Source organism: Hesperophylax consimilis, chromosome 1 (assembly GCF_061612785.1).
Source record: "Hesperophylax consimilis isolate HC1 chromosome 1, BYU_Hcon_1.0, whole genome shotgun sequence".
Lineage (NCBI taxonomy): Eukaryota > Metazoa > Arthropoda > Insecta > Trichoptera > Limnephilidae > Hesperophylax > Hesperophylax consimilis.
Window position 1 is genome coordinate 12,427,534 of NC_142836.1, and position 20,025 is coordinate 12,447,558.

Genomic DNA, 20,025 nt, shown 5'->3' on the forward strand with positions numbered 1-20,025 from the left:
ATTTACAACCACTTAAAATACAATAAGAATAGTATTATTGTGATTGATTGTTGCGTTGTTACGCCGTGTTGCATTTTGTCCTACTTTAGACAACATTTCAGACAGCGGTTACAGTGTCCACCGTCGGGGCAGTGTTCTAATTGTTGGCTGAAAAAGAATAAATCGCAACTTGGCATAGTAACCCAACCATAAATAACGATAACACTTTTTTGATCGTGAAAATATAAAATCATATCTTTCAATAGATTTTTATGAATACTAGCCATAAATTATATCAACAAATATATTGATTTGCTATTTAAATTTAATCAACATATAAAATGGTTATTATTTAACAAATGAAAAAAAAATTTTTTAAAGAAAGACTAACGTTCCTGGGTTGCGAATAACCTGACAATATTTGAAAATCTCCTAATACCACCACAGTAAGCGGAAAATGTTGCTTGTGTTGTAATGGAGGACTTTGTCAGCCGAGGAATTGAACACACTACGCCTGGGAGGGACCAAAACGCGATGTCAACTCAGCCACCGACCGTTTATAGCAAAATATTCGGAACAAACTCAGGGCAAAATAAAATTATAATATATGTATAGTTTGTCCTGAGGAAGGAACGGTTGTTCTGAAACCGGTCGGCATTTAAAAAATATATCTTATTATATAAAAAGTTATATTGTTTCATTTATTTATAGTGGAACACAAAGTTATAGCAACTTTCGAAAGTATAATTATTATTTTATTTTATTTCATTCAATACCGTTGAACGAATTTACATATTATTTCAGAGAAACTTAAAAGAGGACCGATGAAAACACAAGCTACTCAAACCGAAGTATGCCTTGGAAGAAAACCCTTGCCTCCGAACTATTTATCTCTCAGTCCCAGAACTGCCAAACGGGTGAGTCTGGTATTTTAATTAAATTTCTCAAAAATACGGTTTAAAACAAACACAAATTTGAATGAAACATACTTTGCATTGAAAAAAGTTGAATGGTCAGTAGATTGGCGGACGAGAAATTTTTATACATTATGTAGTCGGTCAGCATTAATTATGTTTCAATTTTAAAACCAGGTTTTTCACAAAAAAAAACCCGCATGTGGCGCGCCTTCAGGCATCAAATGCGTTGGTTTTTTCGTATATTTTGAACAAATGTAAAAAAGTTTTTGTTGTTGTTGTTCTGGTCTCGGCTTTTACGTGTACTTATTTACTGGGATTATTTTTGTATTGTGCCATTTTTTGTTTATTTTTTTTTGATAATAAAATTAATGAAAAGTTTCACCAAACCCAGACTTGTGGCCCTAAAATATGACCAAAAGTATAATTTAGGGCTGGGAGGTAATTTAACACGCAAATTAATTGTAAGTCAAGTGCATAGACAAATTTACTACGAGGCTTATGAACGCTGAATTTCAAATCGGCATTGTTGTACATATAAACCTTTAAGTTTATGTCCGTTTAAACTTCTCGCAAAAATATTATTTCGTTGGGAGAATTTATTCCCAAAAGTTTTTTTATTCTTCTAAAGTATTCTTTAAAAGTAATACTTTCGAACAATAACAATATACCCTTTTCAAGGTAAAGATGGTAGCCCAAGGTGTCCAGACAAATGGAGGACTGAATGGGAATAATGGAAAAAAGTTGCTGAAAAGTTTCTCAGAAGCCACGGGAGGGAAGTTCGATGCTCAGGGGGAGCCACTGTCCCCAATCACCTACGAACACCAATCTTCAGTAAGCTTCAGTGAAAGGTAAAAACAACTTTATATTTATTTCAATTTCAACGCTTTGCTAACAAATCAATAAAAAATATGTTTGAAAAATATTGTCTTTCATATAAAATATCTAATTTTTGTTTTTTTCTGTGCAGTGAAATGGAACATGATCGATTACAAAGGACGCATTCCGAAGAGCCAAGATCCCCTAGATCCATAGCTACCCCACCACCTAGATCAATAGCCACCCCACCTCCTCGCTCTATTGCTACGCCCCCTCCTCGTTCTATCGCCACACCCCCTCCTAGACCATTATCTACACCTCCAGAATCTACCCCTAAGAAACAAGTCACCATCGTCGATAACCAGGACATTCAATACCCATCAAGCGCGTTATCAGCAGGAACAAACACATCAAGAAGCAACACTCCTTCTGTCACATTACCCAGGAGACAATCTACACCAAGCATGGACCTCCCAAAGCTACCCAGAGATCATAGTCAAGAGTACTTTCGACAAAACTTCCAATTCATACACACGGATGACAGAGACGATACTATAGACGAACATTCATTAGTGCAAGACATGCAAAAGATACAGCAAAGCATGGAACTAAACCAAAAGAATTTAGACTATCTACAACAGAAGATTGCAGCGCAACAAATGATGAAAGTAGACTATGGACCAATAGCAAAAGCTCCAGTTATATCAACTCAAGGAGTAATTCAGAAACAAACATCTGGACAGCTATCCAAGACTTCTACGCTACAATCAGAAAACTCGGTATCCACTGAAACATCACAGACTACTACAACTACGACGGATACAGAAAAGATGGAGAAGGAGATCTTTATTGATTTCGAGCCGCAAATTAATGCCGAGTCTCCTCTTGTTTTACGACGAGCCAAAAAAAGAATGCTTCAGAAAACACTGTCAGAAGGAGAAATTTTATTAGACAGGTGATCAAGCATTTTTTATGTACATTATATCTCAGTAATTATCAAATTTCGTTTTCAATGCAACATACAATATGTTCCAATAAATGTTTTTCGCCTCGCTTCACGATATCGCCCTTCTATTTTACTTGCATTAGGCACCGGCGTGCGTCAGTTATTTTATCATAACACGGCTATGAAAATAAATGTAAATTTATGAGGCTTGTCGGCTTTTGATAAATTGCTCCAAATCTTGAATTGCTAGCAATCGAAACGAAAAACATTGAATAGGTTTAAAATAACGGAGTTAAAGTAAAGCCATAAATCTGCCAGACATTTAGTAACTTTTGAATATATGTTTTATTTTTATTTTAGGAGAAGACACGAACTAATGAAAAACTCTGTGGATCAAGATATGGTCAAAGATGCGCCGCTCGTAATGTCAACCAGTCATGAAAATGTCAAAGTAACAAGTGAAATAGACTTTGGAAATGACTACGATTACTACCAACATACGCCAATAAAGGATGAAGGCATCTTTAAGCAGCCGATAGCTGTCAATGGAATGTTTAGGTAGTATTTTTAAATACTCATTTAATAAATCAAGCCTACTTTACGTAAAGATTTAGTGTTTGTACCTTGCGTTTTAGTATTTAGGAAATGTTCCGTACTGTAATGTTATAGTATTTCATTTAACTATTGAAGTATGTATGTCCCACTTATCTAAAAACATACCTGACTATATTGGATAGTGGACAATTCCTCAAAAAACTCGTTCATTTTAAAAATCACACAAAAATATCTCTCGGAGTTTTCGAAAAAATCTTAAGTAAACAGATAATGTACTCGTACATGATTGACCATTAAAATATTCACCCCTTGTCTGTAGGATTTACACAAATTGTCATCATTAATATGAAACACTTGGGACGGGTTGTTTCGGAGAATCTGAAGAATTCATCAAATTTCAACGTTAATTTTCGGGTTCTGTGAATGTCCTATCCAAGATCTGTTATTATATCATTATAGGCTAGTAGGTTGACAGAACTGAAATAATAACAGAACTTGAAAAAATCTTTCACAGAACTTGAAAATTAACTTTGAAATTTGAAGAATTGTTCAAATTCTCCGAAACAACCCGTCCTAAGCTTAATGTAGTTTCTCGTAAGGTTTTTCATGTTGTTAATAATTTATATTGACCACTAGCAGTTATTTACTTTCCGGTACTAAAAAATAATAATTCCATCATGAAAAGTCAAAAAATTCCAACTTAAGAAAATGTTGAACGGAAAAATTAATTTGGTTACCTCTCCTTTTTTATGTTTGATTTTGGCATTTTTTCTTAGTTTATAACATAAATTGTAGGTGATCGATGGTGTCAGCTTATGTACAAGTATTAGAATCGACGATCTATCAGTGCCACTGATATAAAATTTGATGCTTCAATATGAATCGCTTCATTAAAGACTCAAGAAAATACACGAACCACCAAGTGTTTTTTTATATACAACAAAATTCAGTGAAATTTTCACAGGTCTTGCGTTGCGTATTTCTTGTTTAACTGAGGAAATCTATGGACATCACAGGAACTACTATGTTCATGAATTCTGTCAATTATTTTAAACGTATTTGTATCCGATTTTCATGGGATTATTGCTTTCTGCAAATGGGTAAAGGTATGGAATATTCTGGAACTGCTATGGATACCTATGTGCTATACCGAGTTCCGCGGTAGTATTGCTTATTTTACGTAGAAAATGTGTGGATTCTACTGGAACTACTGTGTGTTTATGTGTTTGGTCGGTGGCTGTAACCTACTCCTAACTCTGGCTGTGCTCTTGCAGTCCCAATGGCGCCCTCCAGGCCCAAGAGTCCGTGGACGAGGAGTTCCACGAGAACATTGTTTGCTATAAGAAAGGAATATTTAGGAAGAGGAGCATTAGCCTGGAAGAGGGCAGCTCGGCTCCGGGTAGTGATGTGCCTGAAAATGGGCCCGATGGACGGTACGAACAGCAGTGTTATTTATTGGTGTTTTATATTCATAGGTAGTCAGAATTTTTTTTTCAATGCTTTATTTTATGGTTTGTTTGTAAAATTATTGTTATTTTTCATATATCTCACGGTAGGATTTTTAAGAACTAATTTACTGTCACTAGCTCATTCATCGGTAGTGGAATTCCACTTTAATCATCAAATTGTTTATTAAAAAAAATATATGGATAAGATTACTTATCATTGACATTGAGAGTAGAAAAAGTAAAATCCTACATTTTCGTCAGCTTTTATGATTTTTGCTTAAATTTTAGTGGTTTTCAAACTAAATGCACAAAAAAAATTTATTTCAAATTGTAAGCCACTAGTTATTTCACTAACAAAATGTATTAAAATACCCTGTATTGACTTTCATTTATTTTGGAGATGAAAAGTGATGTCATTTGATTTGAATAACATTTCTTTTCAGACCGTTAGCTAAGTCCACTCCTACTTCTCCCCAATCTGACATTGAGAAAGGTCACCAACAGCTGAAGAGGAGCAAGAAGGATCCCAGCAGCCCTGATGATGGAGACTCGGTAGTCCCTACTTCTTGTCTTGTACCAGATTCCAAAATATCGCCATTCGCATCGAGTGATTCTCTCACAGCAGATTTAACTAGGTAATTAAAATAATTGATAAAAATCATAATTAATCATTTATTGAAAACGAATATGTCCTACACAAAATCTCTTTATTTAAAATCATTCAAGATTTGCATTAATTGATTTCCAACGATGAAACGATGCTATTGTAATTTATTTTAAAGGTAATTGATTTTCAATGACTATTGCAATGCTGTTTTCACAAATAACATTTAAAACACTGCATGCTTTATGTTTGTCATATATGATGAAAGAATGAAGTCTTTACACCTAACCCGCTTTTTAAATCACGAATGAGAAATTTAAATTAGATGCTAACATTTTTGTGTCCTTTTTCTGAAGTGTGCCCTTAGCTCATATCCCTTTAAAGTGTTTTCCTCTGAATGTATATAAATACCCCTGTTATCGATTGATTCATAGCATTTACATGTTTTTCAAATTTTACCCCGTAATGTCGTGTTCCTTTTATTTAAATTATGTCAATGCCTAAAGAAATGTTGAAAAGTAAAATTTGCAATTATTGGTTTAGTTAGCAAATACAATAATAATTTGTAAAATATTCATAGCAAATGAAAAATTTACTTACCTTTAAAAATATCTGATGTTTTTTTGGGCATGAATCAATGTTTTCCACCATTGCACGGCTTATAAATGTAACATGTGTCAACCCATTAATCTGTCATCCTCAGTCCCCGCGGTTCAAACGAGGATCGTCATTATTTTTACAGGGACCATTCCGATGGAATATGGAACGAATCTCAAGCAACAGTTCTGCAGGTTGATTCTGGAACCGACAACGGAATGGCCAATAGGTGAAAACTTTACATGTTTTATTCAATACCTAAATACACCATTGTTAGTTCTTTCGCATATTTCTGAATTTAAAAAAAATGTTTTGAAACTTTACAGCATATCGGAAATGAGTTCCTTGACCGCCAGTCCTGGTAAAAACTTATCTCTACTAACTCCGAATTCTAGAAGGAAACACCTTCTCTTATTGCAGCATCAGCAGAGAAGTTCAATGGACACAGATGCTCTAGATGAGGAATTAGACTACGCGGTAAAAATAAATATATTTTTAATTGGCTTTTGTAAACAGTATCAAAGATATTTTATTTTGCAAAATCTGATCGATCTAAAATTCGAAAATTTTACGATCAAGTTCGTTCTAATATTTCAATAAATAAATTTCAGTCACAATCACCTTCATCTCCGAGAATAAAATTTGAATTAACTTCACCGACTCTCTCACAGCCAGCACAAAAGCAACAAGTACCATCTCCTGTAGCAGTCAGCAAGACTATTGCCCCACCAATCACAAAGCAACCTACATCCACCAATTCGATGATGAAATTAGGGTCTTCACCAATCAGAAGTATGCACGCACCAACCATAGCCATCACCAAATACGACCAATCCATAGAACTACCAGATAGTGCCTTAAAGCGAAATATCTGCGGAAGTATCAGTAAACGAAGAGAGAGAGCTTTAAGTCCGTCAAGAAGAAGAGATCTTCAAAAGAAAAGTCCTACTGGGAAGACTCCAGACCTAACTCCAAGCCACACACCTCACAGATCTCTAGATTCTCCAGACAATAGTGGCACTGGCAAAGGATCGAATTCGGTAGTTCCAGATCTTTTGCTTGCACGGTCTGATTCTGGTAAGACAAATATGACAGATGTATCCGAAAGCACCACAACAACAACGACAGATGATTACGTTACGGCTAATTCAGATAGTTCCAAAAAAAGTGGCAGTAAAAATATCAACCACGGTGGTAAGTACCCAAATTACGTCATTTTCAAACCATTTTACTGTACTAGTTTAGTAAATATTAAGAGATGTTGGTTTACTTAAGACAAAAACATTAACTCGGTTAAAATATTTCAAAAACTGATTATCTCGTGTTATTTAATTTATTTTTAAACACAAAACCCAATTAATCCCCAACATCCCAGTAACAGTACCGTGTAATATAATTACAGCGCCCGAATCTAAGAATCACGAAGGCTCATCATTCGAGAGCGCCTCGAGCATTTACTCCCTCGCGCGAGTGGAGGCGATAGCGGAGGATATGGTGGTGCCATCGCTATCTCCCCCGCCCGTGGCGATGCCCAGGCACATAGACCGGGTGGCGGCGGGAGTGCTGGGCGCCTGTGCCGCGAGCAGTGGGGTCAATGGGTTAGGGGAACTGGCCTCCCCCAGACCGCCGCATGCTACCCCGCAGCTTGATGACCCCAAGAGCAGGGGGGAGAAACACAAGAAGAGGGCCACGAGTGCAAGTCCTTCTAGTTCAAAAGTATGTTAATGCACTTTTTACCTTTGTTTTCTAGTGGTTAAAACGTAAAACAAATGTTTTGTAAATTTATCACTTGGCTCTTAGTTACCGAATGAAAAACTATCCGCCCTGAAGGTAAGGTATTGGTGTGAAGAAAGGGTATTTAGTTACGTAATTAAAAATATAGGGTAAGTTCATAGGTGCCTATTTAAAATTCATTTGTAATGTTATTTAAATGTATATACAAACATGTATTATTTTATATACAATCATATATTTATTAAATACGGGCAGCCTTACGAAAAAACGTGGTGTGAATAGTGCACGGCGCGTAAGGTCAGGACAGTGAAAAACTTGACTTATTACTATGTCGTTTGTTTGATTGAAACGGTCTTAAACCAATTAAATAGTTATTAAATATTAGAAATGCGAATACAATAATTTTAGGTGACATATCTTTCGAACATGCATACATCGAACAATAAAGAGAGCTATAAATTCACATACTAGAAAAGTCAATGGGCAACGTCCATCATGCATTGACCATATTTTCTCAAATTTCAAGGTTATAAATAATATAATCTCGGGAATCATAAAAACTTCAACTACTGATTACTACACTACATGATATTGCAACATTGTAATTCATTAATACCTCAGGCGATAAGTCAAGATATCGGACAAACTACCAATAATAATAAAGAAGTAACTGTTGATAATATCGAATCTTTGATTATTAAATTATCATCTGAATTATTGTTGGTTGTACTCCGAAATACAAACGTCAAAGATTACTGTGAAATATTGCAAAATAGATTAATGAATTAGATAAATTATTCAAAAAAAATTATTACAGGGTTTTCCAATAAGAGTTATTATTTTGAATAGCCCGCTATTTTGGTAGATGTTACTTTTGAAGCTGTCATTTTTTGACATTTGACAAATAGAAACTTGCCATTGATAAAAATGGAATGATACACGCTTCAACAACGTATTGAAATTATTAAAATTCACTTGAATGAATCAAATGCAAATCATCTTGAGTAAAGCAGAGGCGGTTCCTTGGTACGTGCATTTGTGCATTGCACTGCTTGTCTTCAATCTCCACATAACAAATTACCACGACATCTGTGCCCCAGTGATCGATGTAAAAAATTCGTAATTTAAGTCAGGTCATTATTTGAGCTATCTTCTAGTAAAAAAATCCCGCGCAAGAGCAAGCGGTCGTGCATACCCCAATATGCACAAAACCAACTTTTACCATACTACTAAAACATCATCGGGCGGTATCGAGACAGCCCGAAGTAGCCGAAACGGTGACATGAGCGAGACAGATTACACTCTTAACGTCAAATTACGTGTTAGAGCAGTGCAGATACATAACCCATCCGTGCATTATCGAAGTGCTTTGACGGCGAGTGAATTTTGCATCAATTTGATCATGCGTAATCCAATGCGTTTGGAATGGATTCGCTTAGAAATACTAATATTCAATGTTAACGCAACAACATTAACACATTGGAACTCTTTCGCGGTGAAATCAAACGGTTTCGCTATATTTTCAATGATGAATTGAGTGTCCTTTATTTTCAAGATAATTTTGTATTATTTAATCAGTTATTTTACAAATATAACTTAGAAGATAGAATGAATTGCAGTAGGTGTTCCCATTCATTAATTTGCTCCACCTAAATTACAGACTGGGTACATTTTAAAAGTGAAATGCACTGCTGGTAATTACAGTCACGGGCCGCGTCTGGAGTGAAGAGGCCCATTTTCACCTCGGTGGCTTCGTCAACAAGCAAAATTGTCGCATCTGGGGCTCGGAAAACCCAAGTGTTATTGTTGAAAAGCCTTTTTATCCTCAAAATGTGACTTTTTGGTGCGGTTTATGGTCCGGTGGTGTCATTGGACCATAATTGTCGAATATTAGGCTGGATTAACAGTTACGGTGAATGGATTGCGCTATCGAGAGATGATTAATAATTTTTCATAGCCAAAATTGGATGGTATTGATCTGGACATCGTTTACTTTCAATAAAACGTCGCTACGTGCCACACAAGCAACGAAACCATTGATCTTTTACGATTGAATATCAAAATAACACCTCCTATTTGGAATAATTGTATCCATAAGATATAAAGAATCGCTTTACAAAGAAACAAAACAAAACGCTAAGTTTAATAATCATTTTAGAGAATACAACAATTAATTAGCCGCTCACATAAAAAAATACCAATGAAAAACAAAAACGAAATCTTGGAAAATATGCAGAAAACGAAAATTAATATCATAAAGTGCCTGTGATAGCGTGGTCTGCCACAGGCTTTCTACAAAACAATATAATAAACTGTAACGAGGAACCTAAAAAAGGAACAAATGCATTTAATGATTTCTTCGTAAACGTTAGAAAGAATTCTTATTAAATGAGTCGAAATAAAAATTTGAAATTGCTAAAAAAAGAATAACTGCATTCATACAAAAAAACTCAACCATAAATGAAAATCAATTTCGATTCACAGCGGGAAAAGGCACTCAAGATTCCATTGCAAAAATTTCAAACTAGTATTCAGAGTAACCTGGACAAATCAAATATATGTATTGTAACAAATGGTCCAGTACATGGTAGAATCCAAATGGAGAACAATAAACAAGGGTGTGCCACAAGGAAGCATTCTTGGGCCTCTCCTCTTCCTTATCTATATAAACGAACTTCCAATAATTGCTGGCACAGAATGTTCAATGTTTGCTGATGACACCGCTTTGTTGTTTGAATGTAATGGAGACGTTGACGAATTTAACAAACAAGTTAACGAGACTTGCCAATTAATAGCAAACTGGCTGTTATCGCAACATCTATCACTCAACACAAACAAAACCCAAATTTTAAAATTTTGTCCAGTGCAAGCTACACCTATAAATATAAATGTAAACATTAATAATAATATTATCGAACCTTCCCAAACCTGTTAACTACTATGAATGGAATTAGATATAAACATAAACTGGAAAGAACATGTCTCAAAAATTGTAGCTAAAATCAGTAGTTTTTCTTATGTTCTGAGTACCTTAAGAAAAATATTAAACACCGAATCAGTAATAGCCGCATACTATGGTTATGTATACTCAATAATAAAATACGGTATTATTTTTTGGGGAAACTCGGTAAACGTTAAAGATGTTTTCATCATTCAAAAGAGATGCATAAGAAAAATTACAAACTCTGATCGTTTAGATTCATGTAGACCTATGTTTAAAAATCTGAAAATTCTGACAGTCACAGACATATATATATTGGAATTATGCATGTTAGTGCGATCATCTACAGACAAGTTCCCACTAAAAAACTCAACACATAAATACGCTACAAGGCTCACAGAAAACTTACTAATACCAAAAGCAAACAAAACAATATTCCAAAAAGGACCATACTACATGGCCATTAAAGCATATAACAACCTTCCACATAACATTAAACAAATACAAGATACACACAAATTCAAATCGTTACTAAACACTTTCCTTGTTAATAAATGTCACTACACGTTGAGTGAAAACCTCACGAAAATGAAACACCTATTTTTATTGGTATATATATATTTGTATTTTTTTATTTTTTCATTGGTATATTGTTATTTTATCTGTATAAACATTGTAATTAAATAAATGTGGTTAGCTGGAAGAAATGGGGTCTACCCATAGGCTATACCTTTTGTAATTTTAATTTTACAATAAATAATTTTTGATTTGATTTGATTTGAATATTCATTGACTTAAATAAAGCATTCAACAGCAATTCCCATGAAAGACTTATATTAAACATTTAAAGAAAATGGTTTTGATCACATAGCCCTAATTTGGATAGAAAGCTACTTAACAGAGAGATCTCAAATGGTAAAATTAAACCAAACATTTACTACATCACTTTGGCATCCCTCAAGGCACGGTCCTCGGACCATTATTATTTCTAATATATCAAAATAACATTTACCAACAGAAAATTATAGGTCAGTTAATCTCCTATACAGATTATACTATATTACTTATATAATTTTAAGCATAGGAATTGGATAACAAACTTGCAAAAGAAGACATTAACACTTTTAAATCATGATTTGATGAAAACTTGCTACTTAATGCAAAAAAACAACATATTTCTTAAAGAAAATACCTAAACAGAACGTTAATACTATAATGCACGACAACAAATGTGACAATGTAAACTGTAAACAACATGATCCTATTTTTACTGTAATCCACTTTTCTTCTGAAATTAAATATATCGGTGTGTTCATTCATCAAAACCTGATTTAGAACAGCCACATTACAGAGCTAGTTAAGAGAATAAGAAAAATGTAAATAAATATTTTTAAAGTGAAAATAATCAAAAATTTGTACTATTTCTTGTTCACTCTTTGCTCATCTACGGCATTATAGGTTGGGAGAATCTTACAAAACAACCTTAACTCGGTAAAAGTTCGACAAAGAAACATCAGAAATTAATTCTTTGAAAAAATTCTACCTATCCAACAAAAACACTTTTTAAACTGCTAGCAGTACCAAATGTCGAAGACAGAGCAAACAAGCTTACATTATCAAAAGCTGTAAAGAAAAAATATCAAAAAATAACATAAATACAAAACAATTATATTTACCAATCCATAAAAAATACAATAAATCCCTTTATGTGTCCCAATAATTTCCCTTCTGCATTGTGCTGTATAATAAACCAATCAGAAAAAATTAATTAAATCAAACAAATTTTCAATAATCATAAACAAATATATATAATTAAATTAAACAAATTATTAATGAATTAAGGGTTAATTCTACCCCCGAAAATGACAATATATCTGTGGAAATACTTAAATTCTGAATCACTTTGCAAACCACTAGCACTATTATTACTTCTTTATTTAAATCTGACGACCCCAATGTAAGTACTAATTACAGACCAATTTCTCTTACCAAACATTGCCAAAATATTTTAAAAAATCGTAAAAAAACAGTTATTTAAATTTATTAAAGAAAATAACATATTAAATGCACATCAATATGGATTTAGAAAAAACATGAGAGAACTCAAGATGCTATCGTAGATTTAACATCTAAAATATATAAATCATTAGATAATTTCAAAAAATGCATTGGTCTATTTGTCGACTAAAGAAAAGCAATTGACAGTATATTACATTCTAATCTTATATCAAAATTAGCGAAAAAAGGAATAACTAATAGAGCTTTAACGTGGATCAAAAATTACATATTTAACAGAGAGCAATTTGTCAAGTTAAATGGCTTTCTCAGCGATTCACATACCACGGATTTTGGCATCTCACGGGAAACTGTACTGGGACCTATTCTATTTTTGATTCATATCGATGATATTTTTAAATTACCTATCACATCTAAACTTATCTCATATGCTGATGATACAGTATTATTAGCTAAGGGTTTAACCTAGGTTGAAACTCAAAGAAAGATCGAATTAGATATAAAAATATCTATCTATCTATCTTAATAAAAATATGGTTCGACCAAAACTTATTATCATTAAATACTGACAAAACTTGCGTAATACCTTTCACTCTTTATAAAAACCTTTTCCTCAGAATTTAAACATATGTATACACTCATATAACTGTAATATCAATTCTCATATATGTAAACCTGACTGCTCAGTTTACAGTTAAAACTAATGTTAAATACCTTGGTGTAATTTTAGACAGTAACATAAAGTTGAAATTACAAAACAAAGCGACAGTAGAAAGGATAAGAAAAATAATGTAAATTTTTATTAGAATACGAAACATTTTAAATCTTAAACTATTACGAACTATTTGGAATTGTTGCCTGGGGTGGTGCATTCAAAACTTTTTTCTTGCTTTTAGAAATCATTCATAGAATATTAATAAAAATGATTTTAAATAAGCCATATGATTACAACAGACCAAATGTGCATGGTTCTATAACCAACCGTGCTGCAACACCACAACAGCCCAACAATTTTATAAATATAGTTGAGTGAAATGGTTTAACCAATTACCACCAGTTGTAAATTACAAAAAATTACATTAAATTCAAAAACACCATTCAAAATATAATTCAGTATTATTTATTAAATTAAAATGTATACTATACATACAATATAACGAAAATTATTTATATTACAATAAATAAATTTTTAAAATCTGCCCTGATGATGGACGCTGTAATACGGTCCGAAAAGATGACTAAAGAAAGAGGTAGCCCGGCATAATACTCCAAAAATAAATCACTCTAAGACGGAGAACGTTTAAGTCTAATTACAAAAAGGTTTTTTAACAAAACCGTTAAATTCAATTGAGAAATGATTTTTCGTCAGCGCGTTATAGTTTAAAGGTAGGAAAAATGTATTGTTTGATGTAACATATTCAACTTAAAACCACATAATAATATACCTGAAGAATAAACATAAATATCATAATAGTTATACAAAACATAAAATTTAACATTAACTGAATATATATATTTATCGTAGTGATGTTACGGATAGTAATGAAAAAAAATTGTAAAAAAATATTTCAATTAATCCGAAAAGTGATTGTATTATTGATCAGTTTTGCGTGCCTTCGTCGATTGACGCGATAAAATTTAATAGAATGACCAATTTTTCCAGCAAACATCCACAAAGAGCCCACCATCTCCAACAGGCAGTAGCAGCTCTTCTGGCAGTTATAGTCTCACTGGAAGTGTTCCAGATATTGGCGGAGGAAGAAAGAAGAATGGAAAGAAAAAACAGGATACTGAAGAGGATACAGTTGTAGAAACCGTCCAAAGATCACAGATTGCAAGTCCTACTCAGCAAGAACAAACTGTTCCTACTATCAAGGTATTTAGCGACTGATGCAAAATGATTTTTTCGTACCTCATACGTAACTAAAACAATATCTGAAACAATAAAAACTCACATTGGGAAATGATTAGAATTTTTTTGATCCATCTAATTATTTTTTTTTTTGGCAGGGTGAATCTATTTCAGATGATGAAAGAAGTGGTCACTATTCTTCTTCAGGATATTACGAAAGTCCCGTAGATGACGAGGACGACGATGGTGGGTTAAGTAAGTTTATTCTAACTGAAATTACATTAGTACCTGTTTGGTGTCAAAACGTAAAAACTGCTAATGCAAGTTGTGCATGTTCAACCCGTAGCTGTGTATTTTGTGTTCTTTTGTAAACAAGTTCCTCAAAAATGTACAAAAAAAAAGTTTACGTGATGCTATTAATTTGTTAACGTACTTTACAGCTTATAAGTATTCAACAAAATATAAAAATTCTAATAGACCGTGGACAGCGGACGAAAGACGACGAAAAAGAAAAAACTTTACTTTAGAATTTTCTAAGCCACAATCCGAAGATATTCTATCTCCATCCCAAGAAAACTGGGATCGGAGATCTTCCCTGGTGACAGAGGTTAAGCATCAGCATAAAATTACACCTAGCCATGACAGAAGTCTAGATGAGAAGGCTCCGCCAGCAATATTTATCCGAAAGAGTCCAAGTTTCCCTGAAAAATCCAAAACCGTTCCTTCGCAGAAAGGACAGGCTGAGAACGAAAAAACACCGAGAGAAAGAGATTTTGAAGCAAAGAGGGCAGCTGATAGAGAAAGATTTATGAAAAGAAAGTCTAAGAGTAGAAGTCCAGTACAAGGGAGAAGTAAAGAGATAGCACCGAGTCACCTAAGGAGTCAAGGACTTTTAATGGATACACTGAGAAGACAAGACTTGGCTTCCAAAAATGGGAAAGTCACGTTAAATGTTCTGACTTCTGATGACTCTAGTGAACAATATAGAGCCGAAGGTAATTATAAAGTTAATTTCAGTTAACTTTCTCTCTACTTTTTAAGTCTTTACTTTTTCTAACCAGTTAATTATTTATGTAATTTTTTCAGCGAGTGGAACAAATGGAAGCGTATCTCCGAGAAGACACAGAAGACCGAGGGAAAGTCCGAGAAGAAAAACGGGAAACGGAAACGCAATCAATGCTAAATCACCAACTTCTGCGTTCACTTCCGGAACATCGGCACATAGGTAGTTAGATAATTGATTAGATATCTGTTTTTTCTCCCACTTCCCTTTGCTGACAGGACAAAATTAATGACTCACTTTATAACTTACAGAATAAGGAAAAAAAGTGGATCGAATGAGAGTGTCTCCTTGCCCGGTAGTTTACCGAGGCGAAGATCTTCAATTCAACCAACAAAAATTATTAGCTCTCTGGAAGCTGAAGACATAGGTAAACTAATTAACATTTTACAAAAATGTTTATTTTTTCATCGAGTAAAATTTTCATTTCATAGAATTAAAATCTTACAAACCCATTAACTCTACCCTACATGTTTTCTAGAAACCTCTCTGACATCAGCTGGCTATAGACTGAGTCCATTGAACTACATCAAAGCTCCAGTGGAAAGTGCAGCACGGCCAAAAATACAGAAGAAAGGTAATTTATATTTTAGGGCACCAATAATAATATAAAGTAACTAATTATACGATATTGTAATTGATAAACAAATATTCCGCAAATGCGCATGTGCAAATAAAATGCGCATTTCGACCATGTGTTCGCGAAATCGCGTATTTCAATCAGCTCAATTTTATTCTGGAAAACAGCTATTTCATATTTGAAGTAATCACAAATCACTTGTACACGTGTAAATGGATCAATCAGTATTTTACCATACAGATGTTTGCTAGCAGATTGGCCCATGTTTAAATACTGTTCAGTAACTAACGAAGTAGTCTTCACCACCAGCAAACAGGCATGATCATATTTTTAACATATAAAAACATAACATTGAAAAACTGTATTGTGTTTAATTAATGTGCATCTACTTTTACGATGATCATAGAAACCTAAACAAAACAACTGGAAATAATAATGATCAAGCGTGCTTTATTATCCATGCACATTAACCATTATGTCGTTTGATTTTCTAATATAAATATGGGATGATTAAAAATTTTGAAAACATGTTTGAACACAGCAAATTTCAAGGTTCATTAATGTATTTTAATCAATTTCCTAACAATGATATCATCTGAATGAATTCTAACGGTTTTCTAATTGATTTCAGCCGTCAACGCGGATAGCAAAAAGCCAAAAGCTATGTCTGCCGAGTCGCTCAGATCTGTGAGCCCGGGCAGCGATAGCGTGTTTTATAGCGAGACGGCTGACCTTAGCGCTGCCGGCGCCACCTCCTCTGGGGGCACCGGCTGCGGAACCAGCGTGCACTGCCACCACTGCGGCAAGCAAGTGGACATCATCACCGCGGAAGACGCTTCCAGCCCTCACTTCAAGGTAACCATCTTCACATTTTCACCAAGTCACTTAGGTCTGTGAGCCCGGGCAGCGACTGCATGTTATACACAGTAGAACTCACCGGGTGGAGCATCAGCATGCACTGCCCCTAGAAAGCCCTGTAGCAAGCATGTGCGCATCGTTCCCATGGAGGGTGCTACAAGTTCTCACATCAAGGTAACCTATTCTTCCCAAGTTCTTGAGCCCAGGCAGTAGCAGAGTAGATACGGTGAACCTCTGCTAGTGGTATTGAGGACGGTACCAACATGTATTAACTGGTCCCTGGTGGTGTAGATATAAGTACCTACGGTACATGCAACCAACTACGATCGCACTACTGCTCTTAGGGCTCTCGCGCTACTGCAGCGCTATGACGATATTATGCTCGAATAATGAAATAAGAGATTAGTTTAATAAGAAATGGAACTGTATGTAAAATAAGATGGTCTCAACATTAATTTAAAATGCTGATATTTTTCAATGGGGTTTTTCCTTAATTTGGTTTTTTATTTAATATGATATTGTATTGTTTTTCCTTTTTTTTATATTTACTCCACACAGGAGGCCCTGAAGAAAATAATTTCCCTCAGGGCCTATGTCAACTTTGGGGATGCTGTGTGGAGGGTCTTTTTGTGGAGAAGAAGAAGTGAACATGGGTCTTGAAGAGTCCTATGTTGTAGGAGGGAGGAAACACAGAGGCCGGCAGTTCGATCCACAGCCAAGCTGTTGAACTTAAGAACGAATCGTAGAAGCGACCCGTTCTCATGTGACAAGTGTCAACTGTGTACAAATGTTGGGCGCGCGTTTGGCGTGTATCCCGACTACGCACCGGTGCCGAAGGGATCAATGACGCTAGTTCCTCAGAGCATCTTCCATTGTAATACCGATAGAACAAGGACAGCATACCTACCTGACGCCTGTGCTCTAAAGATTGCAGTCCGTTTGTTAAGATTGGGGAATCTATCAAACGGACCGCCCGTTTCTGCACAGAGTCAAGGGTTTTTTTCAGGTACTTTGGGGCTCCAGACCAGAGATGGCTGCCAAATTCGACAGTAGGGCGCACTTGCGATTTGTACAGGGTGAGCAGTTGTGTACTATTAAAGTATCTGCGGGCCCTGTACAGTACGCCCAGCTTGAGAGGCCAACTTTACTCTGGCTTCGATGGAGCCCCCGTACCTGAGCTGGTCACTTATAGTTACACCAAGCATATCAATGGAAGGCCTGTTCGGAAGATTGCTTTCGTTGAAGGAGACTAGATTATCATTTGGATCCCTTTTAGACGTAATCAGACAGGATTGGGTCTTTGAAACATTAAATTCGACGAGATTATTTTTACCCCAGGAGGAAATACTCTCGAGATAACCGTCCATTCTCTGCTTCAAAGCCCTCCGAGCCGTTGGAGTTTGTGTGCCCTTTGGGGGCTTGTCAAACAAAAAGCTATCATGAACTGTACTGTCATCCGCCTCTTGTCATCTTTCCTCTTACTATCTTATATTTACAAGATTTTTGTCTAATCTAACCAGAAAGTAGGCATCTGTTTTTCTGGTTACGTCTCTGCTCTCATGGTTAAAACATATTTTCTTTATCAATGATTTATATTAAATGTTGATATCTTTGAATTTATTACAGGGAGCGTTTCGAGACGAACAGCCAGACATCGTCCAGCCACCAGCGGGGTTTGCTGACTCCCCAAACGGAATCAGACCAATGGGCAAGCACACCAGTGGAAGGCTCTACAAGAAGCTGGAGAAGAGGTTCCGCTCCGAGGAGAGGCAGCTCGCTGAGAGGAGGCACCATCACAGATATCGGCAGGATGTTAGAGCTAAGGTTAAACTTAATGCTATATTATACTATTAACGCGGTATTTTCATACAATTTTTCAACAAGAAGCGGCTTCAATAAATTAATATTTTACTTTCACAATATTTTTATTATTGAAGCTTACAAAATATAAACATTCATAATTAACAATACACGTGAGAAAATAGAATTACTTAGTATTGGGTAAATTATGAACAAACAAAAAATAACGAGAGAGTCAAAAGCACATGTGTTTGCGATCGAGATTTTGCGATGTGATGGAGTAGTATATAAATAAACGTACTCAAAACACGCCCCCGACAGTAGAGTTATTTGTGTACATCTGTACAACCTGTATTTTGAAAAACTTATTATATAAATTACTCATAAACAGTGGCGGCTCGTGACTTTTGGTGCTAATATTATTAAAAATGGCATTTCTGATGTTGTTTGATTATTAGTTACGTTTTATATTTTACAGGTCCTCTTCCTGACGATTAGGTTTGGGTTCAACTTTTAAATAACTCCTAACACAGCTTTTTGTATACTCATTCCAATCGAAGCCCCAATTACATACGCAATGAAAACTTCCCGGAAGATTCAGGCAGTTTTGCGAATCCAAATCACACGTGTGACTTCCATCAGCGCACTCATTAACATCCACACACATCCCATCAATTGAGGTCCATATAAATCCTTTCCTTGGACAAGCACAGGATATATTCCAGAAGTTATGCATAATGCCGTATAAATCTCGATTTTTGGCCCGATTGAATACTTCTCGGTCAGCTCCTGCTTTAGTTTCAGGAGAACAATCGAAACTAGTGTGGCGTTTACAATCTTCAACGTCTTTTATATGTTTGACAGGGCAGATTGTATCAGGACAAAAGCTGTACATGGCACAGTGAAAAGGTTTTGAATCATTAGCTCTTGGGTCTTCGTTGTACGGACCGTAAGTTTTGTCCAAGCACATGGCAAAATTATCGCATGGAATTTCAAAATGTTTCAGTTCTCTCTGTTCCAACATTGTGTAGTAACACATGTAATACAATGCTGAGGTTTTCCAAATGAAATGTGCTAATAAGCTGGTGAACGGAAGTCCATTTATCATTTCCGCGCGAACTTGATATAAACAATCTGCGTCGAGTCTCTCAATCACATCATCGGTTAAATTTTCGTTTTTCTGATCGTTTATTATGAAATTTGTGTCATCTTTCATTTGGAATGGGGCCAAAGCAATAACTCTATGAAGGAATTCAATGCAATGGTAAAAACCTGGCTTGCAGTTTTTTTCGATGAGCGGGTGTATTTTCCTGAGCGGTGGA

General features: G+C 35.1%; 1 protein-coding gene across 1 annotated transcript in view; it reads left to right on the plus strand.

The window, feature by feature from the left end:
* The window catches only part of LOC149426289 (uncharacterized), a 322,323-nt gene that overhangs the window by 273,415 nt on the left and 28,883 nt on the right, over window positions 1–20,025 (plus strand). The window contains exons 10-27 of the mRNA XM_089648840.1: window positions 784–896; window positions 1,581–1,744; window positions 1,864–2,667; window positions 3,019–3,216; window positions 4,488–4,646; window positions 5,105–5,296; window positions 5,969–6,091; window positions 6,189–6,339; window positions 6,474–7,056; window positions 7,265–7,578; window positions 14,217–14,429; window positions 14,564–14,660; window positions 14,846–15,400; window positions 15,492–15,630; window positions 15,720–15,835; window positions 15,947–16,042; window positions 16,677–16,900; window positions 18,530–18,727. Coding sequence (XP_089504966.1) covers window positions 784–896; window positions 1,581–1,744; window positions 1,864–2,667; window positions 3,019–3,216; window positions 4,488–4,646; window positions 5,105–5,296; window positions 5,969–6,091; window positions 6,189–6,339; window positions 6,474–7,056; window positions 7,265–7,578; window positions 14,217–14,429; window positions 14,564–14,660; window positions 14,846–15,400; window positions 15,492–15,630; window positions 15,720–15,835; window positions 15,947–16,042; window positions 16,677–16,900; window positions 18,530–18,727 — 4,439 coding nt within the window. The remainder of the gene's footprint in view (window positions 1–783; window positions 897–1,580; window positions 1,745–1,863; window positions 2,668–3,018; window positions 3,217–4,487; window positions 4,647–5,104; window positions 5,297–5,968; window positions 6,092–6,188; window positions 6,340–6,473; window positions 7,057–7,264; window positions 7,579–14,216; window positions 14,430–14,563; window positions 14,661–14,845; window positions 15,401–15,491; window positions 15,631–15,719; window positions 15,836–15,946; window positions 16,043–16,676; window positions 16,901–18,529; window positions 18,728–20,025) is intronic.